This window comes from Chenopodium quinoa, unplaced genomic scaffold, assembly GCF_001683475.1.
Source record: "Chenopodium quinoa cultivar QQ74 unplaced genomic scaffold, ASM168347v1, whole genome shotgun sequence".
In the NCBI taxonomy this organism is placed as follows: Eukaryota; Viridiplantae; Streptophyta; class Magnoliopsida; order Caryophyllales; family Amaranthaceae; genus Chenopodium; species Chenopodium quinoa.
The window spans coordinates 788,702-807,970 of record NW_018745569.1 but is presented as its reverse complement, the minus strand read 5'-3'; the positions used below and the strand labels follow the sequence as shown (position 1 = coordinate 807,970).

Here is a 19,269-nt window from a genome sequence, read left to right as displayed (position 1 = left end):
ACTTATTACGCATTTACACTTATTAGAGACAGCATCTTTCAAAAATAAAATTAAAAATATAACAGCATTATAAAAATCAAAAACTTTTGTATGCATTAGATGTACATTTATTATAGGATAACTTTCATTCATTACAGGTAGAGGTGTCAATTCGGGCAAACGGTTCAGTTTTGGGTTATAACGGGTTGAAATTATTAGCGGGTCGGTTTTGAAAATTATCGGGTCAGTCGGTTTGGTTTTTTTATTGCGATTTCTATTCGGGTCGGATCCTAATTGGGTCAAGTTGTAATCAGGTCGGGTCATAATCAGTTTGGGTTGAACCGGATCGGTTTGAAAACGGGTTTAGTCTATTAAAAACGGGTTTTGGTTCAAAACATTTCAGGTTCTAATCAGGTCGGGTTGTAATAGATTCGGGTCATAATCAGTTTGGGTTAAAATACGTCGGTTTGAAAACAGGTTTCGATTCAAAACAGATCGGGTGAAATCGGGTCGTTTCATTATTGGTTCGGATCAAAATTGGATAGAATCGGTTTTCGGTTTTCAAAAACGGGGTTATATTAGTAAAGTGAACTAGACCGAAGGAAAACAGGGTTCGTTGTTTTCGCCTTAATTAGTTAGTTGATTTGTAGTTCGTTGATTTATGCGAACCTTCCTTGAATAAATTAATGATGCCCTCTTCATTGGTTCATTCCCCCTTGCCAACTCCTCAAATATTGTTGTATGTATATGAATTATTTTTTTGTAGTTATCAATATATATCAACGTAACACTATGTTATATAAACTTAATAATGTACCTAATAAGGTTGATTGGTTTAATTATTACAATTAAGTTGTCTATCAATTAGATCTACAAATTGAATAGTAGACTTTTATTTTTTAATACTGATAGGGACGAATATAAGTATAATTTTTAAACATAATCCACATGTTAATGTTTGTTTGGAACAAATTATTATTAACTCGTGGTCCAAAGTCCATTTAATTATATACTTGGTACGTTGTCAAAAAAAAAAACAAATTATCTACTTTGTATATGTGTACTATATTAATTAAAATAATTGATCAAAATAACATGGAGTAATAATTGAACCAAACATATCAAGAAAAGGCCCTACTTAAAATATTTTATTACACAACCAAGTAGAGTGTTGGATATAACAATAGGAAGAAAATCAACACTTGAATCTACCGTTCACATGCATATATATCGATAAGGTTCGTAACAAATGTTCTTGTAGTTATCTACAAGCTAAGAGTGTAGTAGACCATAGATATATATATAAATTTTACACATATATAGAAATGGAGATACATACATTTATTTTAAAACACGTCTTAAATACTGTAAAAAAATCAAATAAGGCAAAAAGATAGGATGAAGTATTTATCACCAATAATGAATGACATAATTGTTAAGATTAATGTTTTTTATAACCTTATAAAGAACATGTTGATTCTAACAATAAATATGTACATGTTGATAGGATAATTAAAAGTAATTGGGGATTGATTGATTAGAAATGTAATGATTGTACATATATATGAGTCTAGGTCGTACACATCACCAAACATTAGTGTAAAAAATTGTAAATTTTGATTTTTTTTATTTTTTTTTTCATTAATCTTGATTTCATTGATCAGGTTTAAGCTCGAAATAATCCAATTTATAAATTCTTTATATGAAATACTCGAATGCTCAACTTTAAGGTTGGCTCGACTATGACCCAATTTCAACTTATTGCATTGAAACAAAATTATGTGATCACTAAGCTATAAGAGATTTAACCTGTCTCAAAATGACTAGATCCGAACTTGAGTGAAATTGCGGCCCTTCAAATTTAGGTTGGGAAGGGTCAACATCGTCATTAACATCATTGTTATTAACTTTGCAACATCAATAACAAAGAAAACAAGCTCAAAATTCAGACCAATTACGTCATTATCGAGCTCCACTCAACGACAATTATGGTCACACGTTCCGGTGAAATTGAAAGATTAATTCGGCAATCGAAAATGAGTTTGTATTATGTGAAGATAGTATGGAGCAATTTTCTGAGATTCTAATATAAGTTTGTTCATTTTCTCTTATGCATTTTTATTGTATGTGTTTTTGCTCATTTTAATTTGGTTTGCTCATTTTAATTTCAGTTTGTTCATTCGTGAAGGATATGAGCAGAACAACATGTATTAGATTAACCTTGTGAACTATCTATTTCAAAAATAGGCAGAAAATGAAGTGCATAATATAAACTAGTATACGGTTGGTCTTTTATGGTCCAACAATTGTTTACATTTTCAAATATTGTAAGTAAGTTCAAGGTTTCATATTAGTTTGAATGTTTTAGAATTGTTGCTCATTTGATAAATGAATAAAGAATATTTACTCATTTGATAAATGAGCAAACAGAAAAAAGAAATATTGTTTTCTCATTTAATAAATGAACAAAGAACTATTGCTCAATTATCAAATGAGCAAATATTATTTGCTCATTTATCAAATATTTCTCTCCTCTTCAGATTTTCTGTCTCTTCCTCTAGGTTCTCTGATTTTCTACGCTCTTCCATTTCTTCGCTCTTCAATTTCTTTGCTTTTGCTCATCAATTTCTCACGATAATCTGTTAAGGTATGTAAATTTCAGTTTAATTTTGAATTTGATCGATTTTGAAACATGTTTTTGCAATTTTGATTTCAAAAATTAGGTTTTTTGCCAAAAGAGGACAACATTATGCATTGCTGGTTGATGGTTTGAGGGAGATCACTTGATGCGATTGTGTAGTTTGATCGAAGGAACCACTCGTGGGTTGTTGTGGGTGTTCTGGCAGATCCCTTGCTTGAAGGCGTTTGTGTCCATCTTTTCAAGAAGTCTGGTTGAGCTAGTGTGACTATTTCGTTCGTCAGATTAGTAGGTTGTTGGTGGATTCATCCTTTTTCTGTAAGTAAAGTAGCTTTGATTTTGCGTTGTTAATATAAATCAGAACCTGAATTTTGCTGTAAACAATTGATAATCCTAGTCTGTAGTTGTTGTAATTTTGGATTGTTGTGTTGTATGGATTACGCTAAATTAATGAATTATTAATGTAATTAAACGTAATTGAACCCTATGTAATTGGATAAGTAATGCATGTTTTGGTATGTTGAGTTGTTTATTGGTAGAAGCAGCATGATGTGGCCTTGGGCGTTGTGTGAATGGTGTGGGCTATCTGTGGCCAGGGAGGATGGGTGTAATGCTATGTCACTTTGTTGAGTGCGTTAGGCCGTTGGGCATGTGGTGTATTGCAGGGTAGCTGAGGATAGCATCAAGTGGGTGGTAAAATGAGCAACCATTAGTTTGCTCATTTGTCAAATAAGCAAATAATTAATTACTCATTTGTAAAATAAGCAAACATTTCTTTGATCATTTGGAAAATGAGCAATCGATTTTTTGCTCATTTAGCAAATAGTTAGTTGCAAATTTAACAAATGAGCAAAAACTTAGTTGCTCATTTATCAAATGAGCAAATGATTAGTTGCTCAATTTGTCAAATGAGCAAACATTTCTTTAATCATTCATTAAATCAACAAGCATTTCTTTGCTCATTTGTGAAATGAGCAACCATTAGTTTGCTCATTTGTCAAATAAACAAATAATTAGTTATTCATTTGTAAAATAAGCAAACATTTCTTTGATCATTTGGGAAATGAGCAATCAATTTTTTGATCATTTGGGAAATGAGCAATCAATTTTTTGATCATTTGGGCAAATAGTTAGTTGCTCATTTGTCAAATGAGCAAGCATTTCTTTAATCATTCATTAAATCAACAAGTATTTTTTTGCTTATTTGTGAAATGAGCAATCAATTATTTGCTCACTTGGATGAGCAAATATTTCCTTACTCATTAAATTAGAATGACAATCGAAGTATTGTGTCTTTTGTTGGTTGGCTGTAAAGGAAAGGTGATATCAGAGACGCCATAACAGATGAAGCTAGATAGGCACTAAATCTGAACCATGTCAATATATTTTTGCTTATGTAATTTACTTTTGAGTTTTTGTCATTTACTTCTGAGTAGATAGAAGTGGTTGAGTATTATTTGGTTGTGTGGTTTTGATTTTAATGGCTGCGTGAAGAGTTTCTGTATGGGGGGTTATGTTTGGTAGAAGCAGCAAGACTTATTTGTTGTGGCCTTTAGCGTTGTGTGAATGGTGTTAAGCAAATATAGTTACTCATTCGTGCAAATGGTTCGGGTTATAACGGGATGAAATTATTAACGGGTCGGTTTTGAAAATTATCTGGTCAGTTCGGTTTGGTTTTTTTATTGCGATTTCTATTTGGGTCGGGTCCTAATTGGGTCAGGTTGTAATCGGTTCATGTCATAATTAGTTTGGGTTGAATCGGATCGATTTGAAAACGGGTTTAGTCAATTAAAAAACGGGTTTTGGTTAAAAACATTTCAGGTTCTAAACAGGTCGGGTTGTAATCAATTCGGGTCATAATCAGTTTGGGTTAAACTAGGTCGGTTTGAAAACGGGTTTCGGTTCAAAACAGATCGCGTGAAATCGGGTCGGTTCATTAGTGGTTCGGGTCATAATCGGTTTGAATTAAACGGGGTCGGTTTGAAAACAAATTACCCAATTTGAAGCGGGTTTCAATTGAAATAATATCGGGTTAAAATCGATTCGGATCATTGTCGAATCAGATTAATCAAATAATGGGTAGAAATGGGTTAGGTTATAATCGAGTTAAACCTTAATATGTTGGGTTTATCAAGTAGTGGGTTGAAATAGATCAGATCATAAACATATTGGGTTACGAGTTGTAAACGGTAATGGATTACGGGTTGTAAACGGTTCGATCTCAATAGGTTACGGGTTGTAAACGGTTCGGTCTCAACGGGTTACGGGTTGAAAACGGTTCGATCATAACGGATTACGCGTTATAAACGATTCGATCACAACGGCTTACGGGTTGGAACGGTTCAGGTTTATCAGATTTGTACCGGGTTTAAACAGTTATCGGTTTAAAATGGGTCGGGTTACTATCGGGTTCTGATGTAATCGGTTCGGGTTGCTTTCAGTTTCCGGTTGTAATGGTTTGCTTTGATAACGGGTACTCGGCTCATTAACGGTTTGCTCAAATTCGGTTCAGTTCAGTTTCGGGTTGGAAAAAATTGGGTCGGGTCGGTTTTCGGTTTTCAAAAATGGGTTTTTAACGGTTCAGTTCCTTTTCGGATTGGTTCGAAACAGTCGGGTTTAACAGTTTGGGTTAGAAACTGACAGCTCTAATTACAGGGTAATTTTTGATCATTTTAAGTTAACTTTATAGTAGATGTACAATATTTATTGTTTTGTTGTACATCTAATTTTTTTATTTATTTGTCTATAAAAATTTATTGTTTTTTTTTTTTTAATTTTTATTTATTTTTTTTATGATGAACTTCGTTTTTAATTAATATTTTTTGGATCTAAAATGTCTTCGCATGAAATTTTCTCATGATTTCTATTTAAAAAAGATGATAAGTTGAATGTTGCAACTCATTGTTTTTACAATACGACGTTCTCTGAGTCATCAACGTATAAACTCAAGGAAGTTTCATTTCGCAGTTTTATTTTATTGGTATGCCATCCTCTTTGTTGATGCATGATATATTAAGCTAAAGCCACGTAACTTTTTCTTTTTTCCTTTTTCTTTTTTCCTTTTTTTTTTTTTTTTTTTTTATGTTTATTGCTTTTAATTTAATTAATATTATTATTGGGTTTATACTGTGAGGTTACTCGTATTATGCAATCTATGTGGTTATTTTTGGTTCAAAATCTTTATCACACTCCTGTTTTTTATTTTTTAAATAATTGCTATTTTTACCCGTAATAAATACTTTGTTATAAGGATGCTAATTTATCATTATGTCTATCTATTTTATAATATTTCCATTAAAGCAATTTTCGAGATTCATTATTGTGTGTCTATGGGAAAATTGCGTAATCATACACACTATAAGATCATGGCCTTGAAGGGCTTAAGCTATAGCATGCATATACGTATAGAGTAACATTAAATTTAAATTTTGAATTACCTTTATACAAGTATAATTAATTATATGGAGTATTAAGGAACATTCTCGTTGGTGCCCTTATATATTTTGATTATCAAATTACCATCACAGCAGAAAAATTGTTCCCAATAATTCTACGAAGCTTTTCTTAAGTTACTAATGATGAGAGTGAGGGATAGTTCAGTCGGTGTTAGAGCTTTCCCTCTTGATTTCGGGGATTCCTGGGATCGTTTTTCAGATCATCTCTCGTTCTTATTGTTGTCTAAATAAAAAAAATGTTACTAATGATTCAAGAATTAACACCCCCTTTTTTTATTTTTTGGCCTAAACTACCTTTTAACAGGTAATCAAAATGAAATGAATACAAACAATAATGAGGGCTTTTGTTGTGGTAGCCATATCAATATGGTTGATCGTCCTTGAACCAACATTTGCAGCATCAGATCTAAGTTTCGATGCAACAAGTCCTACAACGAATACCTACTCGAAGCTATTAAGCGACTTGCGTGAATGGTTGGCAGATCCAACACTCCGTTACGGCAACACCAATGTACCAGTAATGGCAGCAACTTTCAAAAAAAGAAAGTACCTTAAGGGATCAGAGGGAGGAACGATCACAATTGGAAAGTGTCTAAAGTCGAAGACATAGTTAATCACATGGCACTCCTAATTTTTTTTGGAGAAAGCCAAGTATCTATATTTAATAAGCTGAAGTTGTTCATGAACACTTTTTTTTATAACCAAGACTGGTGACGGTGAGGCTGAATTGTGAAGTTCTATTTAATCCAAGTACAAGTTATGTAATACAAGTAATAATGTTAAGTAATGACACGTTTGGTTTGGTAAGTGGTCATAATATATGCATTGTATGAAACATGTTTATGTATAATAGAAGTTGTGTGGTGATAATTCAGCCTAATAAGCAACAAAATGTTGTTGTTGTTGATGATGATGTTGTGGATGTATTGTGGTGATGGTACTAATTATTTGTCAAAGGTGTGATTTATGTATTCTTGCAGGGCCATCGATCTCAAACAATTTATGTATTCTTGCATAGCGGGCCGGGCCATCGATCTCAAACAATTTATGTATTCACATTTCACCACAATGTCATCGATCTATACTTAGACATTTTAATTTATACTCTGCATAGGATAGATAATTCTTGTTCAATAACTTTTTCTACCGTGTTTGTAGAGTTGATCTCATAACTTTTTATATACACTTGGATGCACAGTGCAATCAAGATTGGTTTTTTGCTCATTTAATATTTTTTTTCTCATTTTAATATTCTTAAGTAAGCAATAAACATTAAATGAGCATAATATACTTTTGTAATACAATGTATCTGGGTGTATATAAAATGAAAAATGGAATTTTTCAAGTTAAACTTGATTGGTAATAGAGTATAAAATATCTTTCTAAGTCTTAACCATTAGTTTAAGACAATTGGTTATATAAATATACAAAAAATAAATAAAAAATAGTAATAAAAAAAATAATTAAATAAATAAATTATATTCATAGATCTTATATTATGGGTAGAGCTCATGGATCAAAGCGTGAAGTACCGACGTCCATTTAGCAAACGTGTTACTGGTTTTAAACCATGTTAGTTGTTGTGTTCATAAATGCCAAGTTAATTACCATTATTACTTACTTGGTACAAATCTATTTAGGGTTTTTTTTTTTTTCAATTATTTATTTATTTTGTTATTTCTTTATTGCCCAATCTGACTATCTCTATAAAAATGTTGTCCTTGATTAAAAAGACACGTATGAATGACATTTATTTCAAGTCGAATTTTTCCATTCAATTATTGTCCTTTCATTTGTTTAGTTGAGTATCAATTGTTAATCCACGTTTTTCTTCTAGTAATAAGTTTTTTTTTTTTTTTTTTTATTTTTTTTTTTTTTATAGCTAATTCAATATAATGTTTATCCTTACTATGAGATAAGTTTGTGGACTAGATTCATTAATGAGGACATTAAAATAAAAATAAAGTCATCAACAACTAAATATTGGACAGGCTATAAAATGAGGTCTTTCAATATCAATACCATCAACACATCAAACACAGCTTCACACAAGAAAATAATTTGTACGTGTACCTATAATTTAGAATCAAATTTCGTCTACATAAAAAAAAAAAAAAAAATACAACTCGTCATAGTAAAAAGTCCGAGATGACCAAAAACATGAAAGTTGGTCATGTGCTATTATTCATGGTTGCCATTGTTGTGGTAGGCACCGTGACACAGCCAACTTTGGCAGTGCGTCGAACTCCGCTCACCGCAAACACCATACAACAGAATCCCCTCTCAAACATCATGCTCGAAACGGTCAACAATGGAGCTGCTGGTTGGTGCCAGCAAAGGAACGAAATCTGCAATGCTTACTTTAAGTGTTGTCCAGACCTTGTATGCTACACTCGTGGAACTTGTGGAGATCTGGTCTAACAACTTTGCACTGCGGTCGGCATCGAGATACTTAAGTAATTATAGAATGTATGCTGTTTAAGAATAATATACGATGTATAAGTTAATATGAAGCTTTGGGTATACCATGCTTGTCAAGTTGTCAATAACGCATGTAACGAAACGAATAAGGCCAGGCCATAATAATACGTTATTATTGTCTTGTGTTTTGGTATTATTTGTGTTGCAATATCACTCAAGCGCAAAGTTGTGCCCGGCCTAGCTCCTAGATCTTCACGGCACCTCCTCCATCATAGTGTACTGTGAGCTGGGAGCAGCTCCGCAGCTGAAGACGAGCTCGTCTTCGGCACGGGCAAGGTCCCCCCCAGGGGGCTAGGGGGGTAACGGAGATTGAGTGGATGGAAAATCAAACAGCTTTCCTTGGCGGGCCGAAATGACCGACAGACAGAGCATAGTTAGGCCTGTACAAAACTATCCGATAATCCGAAAATTCGATCGATTAACTATCTGAGACTCTGAAAATTCGATCTGCAATCGATCCGAGTTTTCATTTCGCATCGGATATCCGATCCGAAAAAGTGGATTTCGAATGCGGATTTGGATATTGATTTTCAAAATTTTGGATATCCGATATCCGAAATATAAAGGCTGAAATAATGAAATATATATAAAAATTTTTAAATTGTTCATATGAAAAACAACCTTGTATTATTAACTTATTATAATATTCTTAATATATTTGATGATAATTTTTATTGCAAAAAGACTACCATTTTGTTAAAATATATTGTACAACTTCACGACAAAAAAGTGGTAAAATTAGTGAGGTTTAGAAAGTAATCATAATCAATTTTACTTAATATTAGATATTGGATATCAGTTTCTGATATCCGAGTATTAGGATATCCGATCCGTGAACAGGCCTAGACATAGCCACACTTATTTATTGCTTAGACTTTTTTTTCAAATACATACACCTCTTTGACCATTAGTTTATGTATTAATAATTAATAATAAAAAAAAGGCAAAAGCTAACGAACACTCACGGGACGTTGGATAAGCTAACTAAATATAGAAATACGGAGTATTAAATTAAAATAAACCTTAATTACACCAATCAAATTGTGATTTTGGCATACATTCCTAAATTAATACTACATAAGAAAATATTTTAAATGTTTATCTAATGACTTGAGGCGTTCGTTTGCAATATCTTAAAAAAAATTATAAATCTATAATTTGAAAGTATGCAGTAGAACCAATCCAACAATAATATTTAACAGTACATGTAAATATATACATTTAAATTTTACAGTGTCAATCTTTTACAGTAGATTTTAATTAAAGACTAATCATCTTAAATGCGAACAAGTCTACACGTTAAACAAAGAAGGATATTCCATGAAATTCAGAGCATCAAAGACGGCTTGGGTTTATTTATTTATTTCTCACTTCCTAAGGAATAATGGGTACGTATGGGCTAGTCTTACATTTTAGGTGGAAAATGACGAATAATAATAATAATAATAATAATACTTGTAGAAGCTAATATATTATCTAGTTGCAATTTTCAATTTGATACGTGTGAGACTTTCTTAACTTTTATAAATATTCAAAGCTATGGTTGAAAATTGGCACATATATGATGACTAGGTTAAGAATTTCAGGTACTGAATTCTAAGTCGTTTGGATGATCGACCTACCTTTTAATGTATGGCCTAGTTATACTTAAGTTAGATGTGTCAAAACTGACCAATTCAATTCAATCTGAAATCGATTTGAACAAAACTCACTTTAGATTTCAACTTGTATTGAATTTATAATTTAACATGACTCGAATTTAAGAAAGATTTATGTAACCCAACCTTATCGAACCCGACCCATATATTTGGATTAACACCTCTAGCTAATACACCTCAATTTCCAAATAGGCTTATACTAGTAAAGTGAACTAGACCGAAGGAAAACAGGGTTCATTGTTTTCGCCTTAATTAGTTAGTTAATTTGTAGATCGTTGAATTACGCAAACCTTCCTTGAATAAATTAAGTTGCCCCCTTCATTGGATCCCCCTTGCCAACTCCTCAAATAATGTTGTATGAGTATGTAATTTTTTTTTATTGTAGTTATCAATATATCAACGTAATAATATGTAATATAAACTTAATAATGTACCGAATAAGGTTGATTGGTTTAATTATTACAATTAAGTTGTCTATCAATTAGATCTACAAATTGAATAGTAGACTTTTATTTTTTAATACTGATAGGGACGAATATAAGTATAATTTTTAAACATAATCCACATGTTAATGTTTGGAAAAAAATATTATTAACTCTGGTCCAAAGTCTATTTAATTATATACTTCGTACTTGTAAACAAAAAATAAAAAAAATAAAATAAAAATTATATACTTTGTATATGTGTACTATATTAATTAAAATAATTGATCAAAATAACACGGAGTAATAATTGAACCAAACATATCGAAAAGGCCCTACTTAATATATTTTATTACACAACCAAGTAAACCTGGGCACGGGTCGGGTTGGCCCGCATGCCGCCCGGCACGGCCCGCCGTTCGGCGCAGCCCGGCACGACCCGAATTCAAGCACGGCACGGCACGAAGTTCAACTCCCGTGCCACGGGCCGTGCCACGGACAGGGTTGAGAATTCCCAGGCACGGCCCGGCACGAGCACGGCCAGAGCCCGCCGTGCTGGCCCGTCGTGCCGGCCTTCAGGCACGGCCCGGAACGGCCCGCGGGCCAACGGTAATGTTACCGTTTAAATGCAACGGCTATCTCCTTAATAAGCCAAAAAAACGGCTAAAAAACGGCTAGTTTTTTGCCAATTTGCTCCCCAAAAATTCTATAAATACTCACCTCCATTTCATTCCCAAATCACAAAATCACAATCTCTTCTTCTTATCTCTTATATTCTCTAAATATCTAATAATCCTTATTTTCTTAAATTCTCTAATTATTCTCTTAAATTCTCTAATTATTTTCCTAATATCGGAAAAAATTTAAAAGTTCATAATCGTAATTAGTGGAGCGTTGAAGCACGGTTGTAAGATCTAAACTAATCTTAAATTTATTATTGTTTTATTGTTATTATTAGAATAATCTTGTTTAATTATTATTGTTGTTAATTGTTATTGTTGTTGTTATAATTGTTGTTATTAATAGCTCTAACATGAGATACCAAGAATGGAAGAGTTTTCTAAAACAACAAAAGATAAGGGTAATAAAAATTAGAATCGATTGCCCAACTAGGTGGAATTCCACCTATGACATGTTAACAAAGGCAATTGAGTACAAGGGCCCGTTAACATTATTTTACAACCAAAAATTTCCACAAAATGCATGGACGACGATGAGATAAACAGCCTCGACCTCCTTGCATGGTGGAAACAACAAAGCTCGAAGCATCCAACTTTGGCGGCAATGGCACGAGACATTCTTGCTATCCAAGTTTCCTCCGTCGCCTCCGAACGAGCTTTCAGCGCATCCGGAAGGGTTTTAGACGATAGAAGAACAAGTCTAAAACCCGAAACACTAGAAATGTGCGTGTGTTTCAAAGATTGGTTGGATGCGGAAAATCGCTCACAAGACCGTTCTTACGACCACAACGACAACGAAGAAGGAACCTCCGCTTCCGGTTCGGGTTCGGCTAGTTCCCAATCTATGCAACTAGCCGATGACCTTGAAGGCGAAGGCGAAGGCGAAGACGAAGACGAAGACGAAGACGAGCAAGAAGAAGGAGAAGAAGAATAGACAATTCTTGTATATTGTACGATTTTAATCATTATCAAATATCAATTTTATCATTTTCCAATTTTTGTTTAATACCATCATTGTATGATTTTTATCATTGTTATCATTGTACAATTTTCTCAACTCAAGTAATAATAATATAAAGTACGCATTATTCACATCCAAAGTCCAATTTGCCTTTTTTCCCCGTTTTGTTACAATTTGTAAATTCATATTAAAAAAAATAAAATTATACCAATTACTAATACAAAATTATATTTAATAAATCATAAACATTAAATTTTAAAGTAATAGTATAAAGTAAATATATAAATATAAATATTGAATATACAAATTATAAAACATAAATATTCAACTTATAATTATAAAATTCATAACTTAATAACTTATAACTTATAAGTTATAAACTTATAAGTTATAACCTTATAAAACTTATAATTATAATTTTATAACTTATATACATTATAAACTTATTAATTTATAATGTTGTCACTTAAAAAAAAAAAAAAAAAAAAAAAAAAAAAATCGAAAACTGCACCAGCCCGCAGGCCGACACGTGGCCAGCACGGCACGAGGGTCGTGCCGTGCCGTGGGCTGGCCTGTGAAAATGGTCGGCACGGCACGACACGAAATCCTGGGCCCGCCGGCACGACCAGCACGGCACGAACCAGCCCGTGGCCCGCCAGGCACGGCCCGCGGCGGCACGGCCCGGCACGGTGCCCAAGTTTACAACCAAGTAGAGTTTTGGATATAACAATAGTAAGAAAATCAACACTTGAATCTACCGTTCACATGCATATACATTGATAAGGTTCGTAACAAATATTCTTGTAGTTATCTACAAGCTAAGAGTGTAGTAGACCATATATATATATATATATATATATATATATATATATATATATATATATATATATATATATATATATATATATATATATATATATATAAATTTACATATATATAAAAAAGGAAATACATATATTTATTTGAAAGCGCGTTTTAAATACTGTAAAAAGCTCAAATGAGGCAAAAAGATAGGATGAAGTATTTCTCATCAATAATGAGTGACATAATTGTTAAGATTAATGTTTTTTTATAACCTTATAAAGAACATGTTGATTCTAACAATAAATTATGTACATGTTGATAAGATAATTAAAAGTAATTGGGGATTGATTGATTAGAAATGTAATGATTGTACATATGAGTCTAGGTCATACACATCACCAAACAATAGTGTAAAAATTGTAAATTTTTGTTTTTTTTTTTCATTAATCTTGATTTCATTGATCAGGTTCAAACTCGAAATAACCCAATTTATAAATTCTTTATGTGAAATACTCGAATGCTCAAATTAAAGGTTGACTCGACTATGACCAATTTGAACTTATTGTATTGGAACAAAACTATGTGATCACTAAGCTATAAGAAATTTAACCTGTCTCGAATTGACTAGATCCTAACTTGACTTAAATTGCGGCCCTCCAAATTTAGGTTGGGAAGGGTCAATTGCAATTTAGCCTAAAGTCCGACTCAACCCAAACTTGATTTGAAGTTTCAACATGAAACCTAATTACCTGGCCCATTATCTAGTGACCTAATTAAGCATGCATGCACACCTAGCTAAACTTAAATTGGTCAGATAAATCCCATTTGTACCGACCCGAAGTCATAGTTGACCCAAAATAATAACCCGATCCAAACCCGATATCCAGGTCTATGCATGTTTGACTATATAATAGGACATTTTATTTTTTTATTACGTACCACAATAATACATATATATACTCGTAACCAAGGTGTCCATGGCAAGAACCCTGGTATGACTCTGATCCATCTAATTTATGTAGGATCCTAGGCACGATAGCTATTTATTTGATGTATGTGTGTTTTCTCATATTAGACGAGCATATGCTTGTGCTACCTTTAAATCAAAAAATAATAATAAATACTTATATCAAATACGTAATATTAAAATTATTTTAGCATCCTGTTTCATCACATGCAATGAACTAATCGCCGGACGCCGGACCCTTAAATAAAATGAACATTATCCTTACATTATTTTTATGCAACGTTGTTAACACTTCCTTGTACACGTGATCCTCGTGTTAACACTTCCTTGTCCACCTGATCCTCGCGTTTAATCATTAACTTTGATAATTAAGCTCCTTACCATTCAAGTTGTCGATCTGTTTGCCTATTTAAGAAGATTAAGCTACACATTAAACCTTGCCTTTCACTAAATTATCACACACATTAGTTATCAATCATTTTCTACATTATCAACGCCTCAACATTTACGTAAGTTTCTCCATCCCAAATTCCCAATTATATGTGTTCGTTATTTTGTGTAGTACGTTCAATTCAGAGCTAACTTTAATCATTAATTAATAATATAATAATGTGTTGTTGTATCAGTGTATATATAGTTTTAACTATACCTTATGCAATAATCTCTTTGCTTGATCTGATAAATGATGGTGAAATCATTTTAATGACCATCTACTCATTAAAAAAAACAAATAATGTACTCCTACTTGTATTTCATATTGAAGGTTATTAATTTTTTTTGAACGGGGAATCAAAAGTGGCCTGAGTAGGCAATTTTAACTAAAAAATTATTACAGCCTTTAAAATTTAACATAAATTTTAAAGGTTAAAATAAATTTTATCTGATCTATTAGATGTTACTCGTATTTAAATTTTATGGTTTAAAAATAATTTTCATTGATTACAATTAAAATTTGTCACAATTCTCATCACTTATGTCAATATATTATAGCTGATTTATTTACGTACACAGCTTATACATAAATTTTAGTAATCTAAATCGATTTAAAGATAAAGACCTAATTCATTATAGTGCAACTTTTTACTAATTGATTGGATTAATTTTTAAAGCTGAGAAGAAAGGATTTGTATTTGAAACTCTTACAAAAAAATACAACATTAAACCCTTAATTATCGTGAACTAAAAACAAAACACACACAACAACAACAAAAAAAAAGTAAATAAATAAATTTGAAAATCCCTACATGCAGACAAAGTTTTTGGCTGATTAGAACTGATTTATGAGAATTAAATTTAAGTTTGGCTAACAAATGTTTTTTATATTCATAAAAACATAGTATTGGATATTAGAATTGACTTTAACCAAATAACCAAAAAATTTTAAGTATTACTTCGTATTATTTATTTTTTTTGAGTTGAAAACAAGTTATAAAGCTTTAGTGAAAACTTTTAATACCTTTTCTAAGATGACCCGATCTTTTTCGTTTAAAACTCAATATGAATCATCATGTTTTTATTTTTCAATTATATATTATCGTCACAAATTATTAGTATACTAAATACATGTTATTATAAAATTCTATTTTTCGTAAGTTATAATACAATCAAAGTAACATGATAGCTAGAATTGAATACGGTATATTATTACATAGTACTTAATTTAATTAATTAAGTGTACATACGTATAATATAGTCCATAATTATTATAGGTATACAGGTAATCTAAGTCAACAAGGGAAGTATGAAATTGTTGGCAGCACCAATTTCGGTTATATGGTGGTGCATGATGATGATGGCTGTTGTTCCACCATTAGCAACAGCACAAGACGGAGAAACCCTAGCCTACAGCACGGTAACATTTGAGCTAACAAATGGTGTTACGGGCTACCAAAGTTTTCTAACAAGATTGCGCAATCAAGTAGAATCCCCAACTAGGGCTTGCACCTTACAATCAACTCGAAACCCCCCTTTAACAGGAGCCGAATATGTTTTAGTAGACCTCAAAATTAGTAACACGCAATGGGTGACCTTAGGAATAGATGCCAAAGACTTATATGTATGGGCTTATCAAGACAACGTAAAATACAATGGAAAATACCGAGCCACTTTCCTGAATGACGCTCCTCAGGCTGCTAAGGACCGCCTTTTCCCAGGATCAACGCAAAGAACCACTAGATTCGGAGGTAACTATAACAGCCTAGAGCCGGCTGCAGGTACAACTCGAAAGAACCTTGTACTAGGAATACAGAACCTAGACGGAGCCATTAGAAAAGTGTACAATAAACAAGAGAGTGAACTAAACAAGGGCACGGATGAGGCTCGGTTTTTTCTTATCGCAATTCAAATGGTTCCAGAGGCAGCACGATTCAGATTTATGGAGCAAGCCATAGTTAGGGGGGATAATTCCGATTCCTTCAAAAAGAAAATGGTAGCTTTTCAGAACGATTGGGATCCGATTTCTCAAGCTATTCACAAAGCAGAAGCAGCAACACCTAAATGTGTTACTATTACACCAACTCTTATAATTAGTAACATTGATTACCGGCAGGAGGTGAATAGAGTGGACGAAATAAAAAACGACATGGGCCTCCTCAAGTACAAGTCTAGCACCCTTAGTATTATCGGAAGCTCGATTTTGGACGATGATATATAGTCAGAGTCTTGCAATCTGCACTACTTCTGGTCTGTAACAATAAAATGGCTGTATTCCTTAGCTTATAATACTTCAGAATAATAATACTCTGATCTTGTACAGTTGTACGTAAGGCTTGATTAGCCGGCTTCAGAGACAGTTAAGGATGTATCATATCTCTACTACTTTTAATGTATGTACTATTCCATTATTCCGTAGCTTCTTACGGAGTATATGAATAAAGGGAAATTACCCTATTTCTCATAGTGAGAAACAAAATTTGATTATCATGCATGTCGTACCAAAGTACCAATAGAAAAGATGTAATGTTAAGCCTTAAGCCTCATTCTCCTCTTCTAACAATAATTTTTGATCCGTATAAATCAATTTTGATTACATAACAACAATTTATTTATATAACAAATACAACACTAAAGCAGCAAACATTGAGTTTTTATTGTATAAAAAAAAAACACATTATTACATTCTTGATTAATGAATGACAAGAATAATTGATGACTTAATGATATACTTTTCTAAGTAGAACTAACAAAAAGTAACTAGGATATAGATCCCAACTCTCGCAGAAACTGAGGGTTTTTTGTCAATCGCAGTCAACAAGATGCACAAAAGTAAATAAAGATTAAAAAAAAATTAAAAATGATCCAAAACAAGATGCACTAATCTAAATCTTATAGCTTGCATAGGACAATTTATGTAAATAATAACTAAATCTTTTAACCATGCGTCACTTTGAATTGACCACTCAATCTCATGGTTAATAGACGACTCAAACAAAATTAAAGAACTTAATCAAAATGCATTTTGATTTGCATCATTTAAAAAATAATAGGCTACATTGCGTCTTCAAGGAAAGGATAATCAGTGTAGCCAACGGGATGAGAAGTATAAAATGTCTCCCTATGGTAGTGATTAAGAGGAGCATTAAGCTCAAATCTTCTAGGCAAATCCGGGTTGGCTAGAAAGGTGCGGCCATAAGCTACAAGATCACAGTGCCCCTCGACCACAGCCTTATTTCCGTCTTCTCGGCCATAACCACCACCAACAATAAAAGTGCCATTCTCATGGAGATTAAGCTATAAGAGCATTCCATTTTCTCTTCGAAGATAACTTCCATTATCCTAGGTTCCGTTGCATGGCAATACAAAATTCCATATCTACTAAGTGATTTAGCCATATAAAGGGCTAAAGCCTCTGGATTCGAGTCTGTTGCTTCCATGAAATTAATATAAGGGAAGATTTTAAATCCGACTCTATCCGCCCCAATCTCTTTTACAACTGCTTCGACTATCTCTAGAGCGAATCTACAACGATTCTCTATAGATCCACCATATTCGTCTGTTCGGTCATTGATATTGTCTTTCATAAACTGATCAAGAAGGTATCCATGAGCACCATGGATTTCAACACCGTCAAATCCTGAAAATTCAAGTTTTTATATTAGAACGTGAAAACTTTTAATCCCCTACGAAGTTTATCTTTGTCGAGCTACTATCTAGTCGATACTTACCAGCTTGTATTGCATTTCTAGCAGCAAGTCTGAAATCATTTATAAGTGAAGGTATTTCATCAACTTTAAGCCGCCTTGGGGGAGAGAATTGATCAGTTTCAATGTTGTTGCCTCGAAGTTTAGGTGATAGAGTCTTATCAGTGCATGAGATTGGAGCTTCCCCATTTGGTTGAAAATCTATAATTTGCAACATGAAATAATTATAATGATAATTTTGCACCAACTAAGCTAAGGAAAGTTAGATAGATGAATAAATCCCAAATTTAAAGAAAAAAACAAGAAACACAAAAAAATTAATATATATAAGCAGAAATTAAAACTTATTACTAACAACAAATTTATTAATATATTTTAGATACTCCCTCCAGCCTCCATCACAAGTAAACTGACATGTTTGACTTTTTCACAGTTCAAATCTTAACTTTAACTATAATTTTTTAAAAACATAAAAATTACATATTTTATCATGAAATGAGTTGTTCGAAGATATTAATATAAGGTTTCATACTAAAACTTTTTTTTATAATTTTTATTGATATTTAAGTATGTAAAAAAAGGGTCAAATTATTGCATCATCATGTGTGCAAAGTTTAATTGTGTCATTTATTCTGCGACAAAAGAAGTAATGTACAAAAAAAGAAGTCATATTTAAGCAAGTAATCTCAAAAATCCTATTAATGTTAACAATATATGTTATTAACGGAACTGCGGGAACAAAAACAGTAAGAACAAAGTTACCGAAAATTAGACTGAGTCGCGGACTATGTCGCTTTCTTTAGAACATTCACGGCACTGCCCTGAAAATGTGCAAGCAGTTCGTACTAAACCGGATGTTCCCCAGGATAAAACAGCCTTTCTCTATTGTAATTATACCGGTGGAACTGCACAAAACCACCGGGCAACTAAACACCAAAAAGAAAAGAAACTGCTCGAGGGTTTTGTTTTTGTGAGGAAAAATAGAGAGGAGAAGAAGATTGCTTTTTGTATTTTTTGTGTATCAAAAACAGGAAATCAACACGCCTTTTATAGGCAAAATTGCAACGTAACTGCTGCTGTTTAAT

General features: G+C 32.6%; 1 protein-coding gene and 1 pseudogene across 1 annotated transcript; one reads left to right on the top strand and one right to left on the bottom strand.

The window, feature by feature from the left end:
• The first annotated feature begins 6,391 nt into the window (after nt 1-6,391).
• Nucleotides 6,392-16,964, top strand: LOC110716358 (antiviral protein MAP-like). Its single transcript, XM_021894977.1, has 3 exons — nt 6,392-6,681; nt 6,948-7,029; nt 15,772-16,964. The coding sequence occupies exons 1-3, from the start codon at nt 6,407-6,409 to the stop codon at nt 16,696-16,698; spliced, it is 1,284 nt and encodes a 427-aa protein (XP_021750669.1). The 5' UTR covers nt 6,392-6,406; the 3' UTR covers nt 16,699-16,964.
• Nucleotides 16,965-17,052: 88 nt separating this feature from the next.
• LOC110716333 lies at nt 17,053-18,617 on the bottom strand (annotated as a pseudogene).
• Nucleotides 18,618-19,269: the final 652 nt, after the last annotated feature.

Excerpts from the sequence above, each read along its gene's own strand:
- LOC110716358 (XM_021894977.1), top strand. The coding sequence starts at position 6,407 with ATGAGGGCTTTTGTTGTGGTAGCCATATCAATATGGTTGATCGTCCTT. Across the intron at positions 6,682-6,947 it reads TGTCTAAAGTCGAAGACATA|CCTAATAAGCAACAAAATGT; the intron begins GTTAATCACATG and ends GTGATAATTCAG. Across the intron at positions 7,030-15,771 it reads GTACTAATTATTTGTCAAAG|GTCAACAAGGGAAGTATGAA; the intron begins GTGTGATTTATG and ends CAGGTAATCTAA.